Source organism: Antrostomus carolinensis, unplaced genomic scaffold, assembly GCF_000700745.2.
Source record: "Antrostomus carolinensis isolate BGI_N321 unplaced genomic scaffold, ASM70074v2 scaffold941, whole genome shotgun sequence".
NCBI classification, from domain to species: Eukaryota; Metazoa; Chordata; class Aves; order Caprimulgiformes; family Caprimulgidae; genus Antrostomus; species Antrostomus carolinensis.
The window spans coordinates 37297-39355 of NW_010291784.1; the positions used below are offsets into that span (position 1 = coordinate 37297).

General features: G+C 44.9%; 1 protein-coding gene across 2 annotated transcripts in view; it reads right to left on the reverse strand.

Annotated features, from left to right (window-relative positions):
• The window catches only part of NDNF (neuron derived neurotrophic factor), a 21691-nt gene that overhangs the window by 9612 nt on the left and 10020 nt on the right, over positions 1 to 2059 (reverse strand). The window contains exon 1 of one of the 2 annotated variants that reach the window (XM_010176710.2): positions 967 to 1046. The exons of the other annotated variant lie outside the window; for it this stretch is intronic. Within the exon in view, the coding sequence (XP_010175012.2) occupies positions 967 to 1046 (80 nt within the window). Of the gene's footprint in view, positions 1 to 966; positions 1047 to 2059 lie in introns of those variants that run through there. 2 annotated transcript variants of the gene reach the window in all.

Here is a 2059-nt window from a genome sequence, read left to right on the forward strand (position 1 = left end):
CTGGGTGGGGCTGCGCAGTGTTGCCCCCCAGCCTCTGGGACACAGAGCCCAGGCAGGCTGAGCGATGCTGGGACAGCAAGCGGTCATGGCAGGTGCCCGGGGTTTCCTTTGAATTTAACCTAGAAGGTGGCAGTCCTGTCCCCAGGTAAGCAGCTCCTGGGCTGCACAAACACTCTGGTAGCAATGGCCACACCTTGGAAGAGGTTTACTTAATGAGCCTGTATGTATTTATCTGAATCGACCAACAGATGAAAAATGCACGCTGTTCATTTGGAGTGGGATCTAAAGGAAACACCTCAAAGTTCACCACCTTGCCAGAGGTTTGGTTTGGAGGGTTGTTTTGTTTTGGGTTTTTTTTCCCTTCAGGAAGTATAAATAAACAAAAGCAGCAGTCTGGCCATTTTATAAATCTTGAACTATAAGCACACACATTCATGAAAATTATTGTTAAATCGGATCATAGATTTCACAATGATTACAATTCCTTCCTGTCCTCTGAATGATTTACACTTGGGCAGTGAGCTTCACCCGACCTTTCCACAATCCCACATACACAAGCCCTCTGTTCAGCCTTTAAGACCTTTGTGTAACGAACTTCATTTATATGAAAGGCCTGCAAATATCTGGGTAAACTGCAATTATAAGCAGAAACAGCAAGGATAATGGGATTTGGAACTGGCTTAGGTTCTGAGTCAGGGGACAGATTAACCAGAGCTGTGGCAGAACCTCACCGGCTCTTCCCGCAGGCTGTGGGATCAGCAGGGTGGGTGCATCTTCAACCAAAGCCAGAACCGAGCAACCTGGGGGGCAGATAAAATCATCCCATTTTTATTTCTGTGATCAAGCCTATGGTATTTCCCTCTGCCCTAAGCAAGCCAGCTTTTCCAAGCAGTATAGCAGTTATGGAGGGTGTACCCCACAGGGTATCAGAGGCTCCCCGCTTACATCCTGTCACAGAAATCCCACCCAGCAAACCGAGAATCCATTTTGTTTGGCTGTGTGGGATCAAAGCAGTTGGGTACTCCTGCTGGGGCTTCGCTGTGCATGTACTGCACGCACAGACACGCACACTCACGGGAGGGCTCAGTGTCACCAACACTCTGTAAAAAGGCAGCAAGACTATTAGATTCACCACATGCAAAGCCAGTGCTACTCAAGAGTCATCTCCAAGTGCCTTGATCTACAGAAATCACTGGCTTTACTTCTCAACTGTCTGCAGCTCACAGAGACCTGTAAAGGATTTACAATAACAACAACAAAAAAGATCTAGGTTTACTTGAAGCAAATGCATCTGGAATAAATAAAGCCTAATGTTTAATTACAGAGAGTGGGAAGTGCACGACTGTAATTTAGTGAGGATAATTTCAAGGCACTGCCTGCCACAGTGCTTTTGTGCTGCATTTCTTCTCTTTTTATTGTATGGATGGTTAACTTTTTTCCTCCTTACATCCTATTTTTAAACTCTGGTGTGTTGGGGTTTTGGGGTTTTTTTTGGTTGTTTACATTACCCATGCTGCATCTCATAATCAGTCTGTAGATTTATTGATGTGATTTAAGTCCAGCTTCGGAAATAAAAGGGCACTGTGTGACTTCTTTGACTTATTATAGGAACGCGGCAAGTAAAGAGGTTGTGAGCTTTTCCATTATACACTTCATTTCCAGAGATATATAACACAAATATACGCACCTCAGCACACAGAGTTATCACCTCAGCGACCGAGGAGTTTAAAAGCGCCTACTGATTCTGATTGTAATACAATTAGTTCTTTTTAATGTGCAAACAAGGAAAAATAACGCCTTTGAAATTTTATTTACTGGGAGCTGCTTGGTTTGGTTGTTTAGGGGGAGACCAGAGGAAAAAAGTGAAGGCCAGCCATTTAATACTCACTTTTCCTTAAAGGATCTGGAAGATGTTTGGTATGCTTTTCTTTTTCTAAATACTCTTGAAAACTTATTGTCTGGTCCTGCCTTGTGCCTGGGGAAAAGCACAGGCCACGCAGGCCAGTGGGAGCCTGGCCAGGAGCTCGGCCAGCACAGCCCCTCCACCGGAGAACGTGTC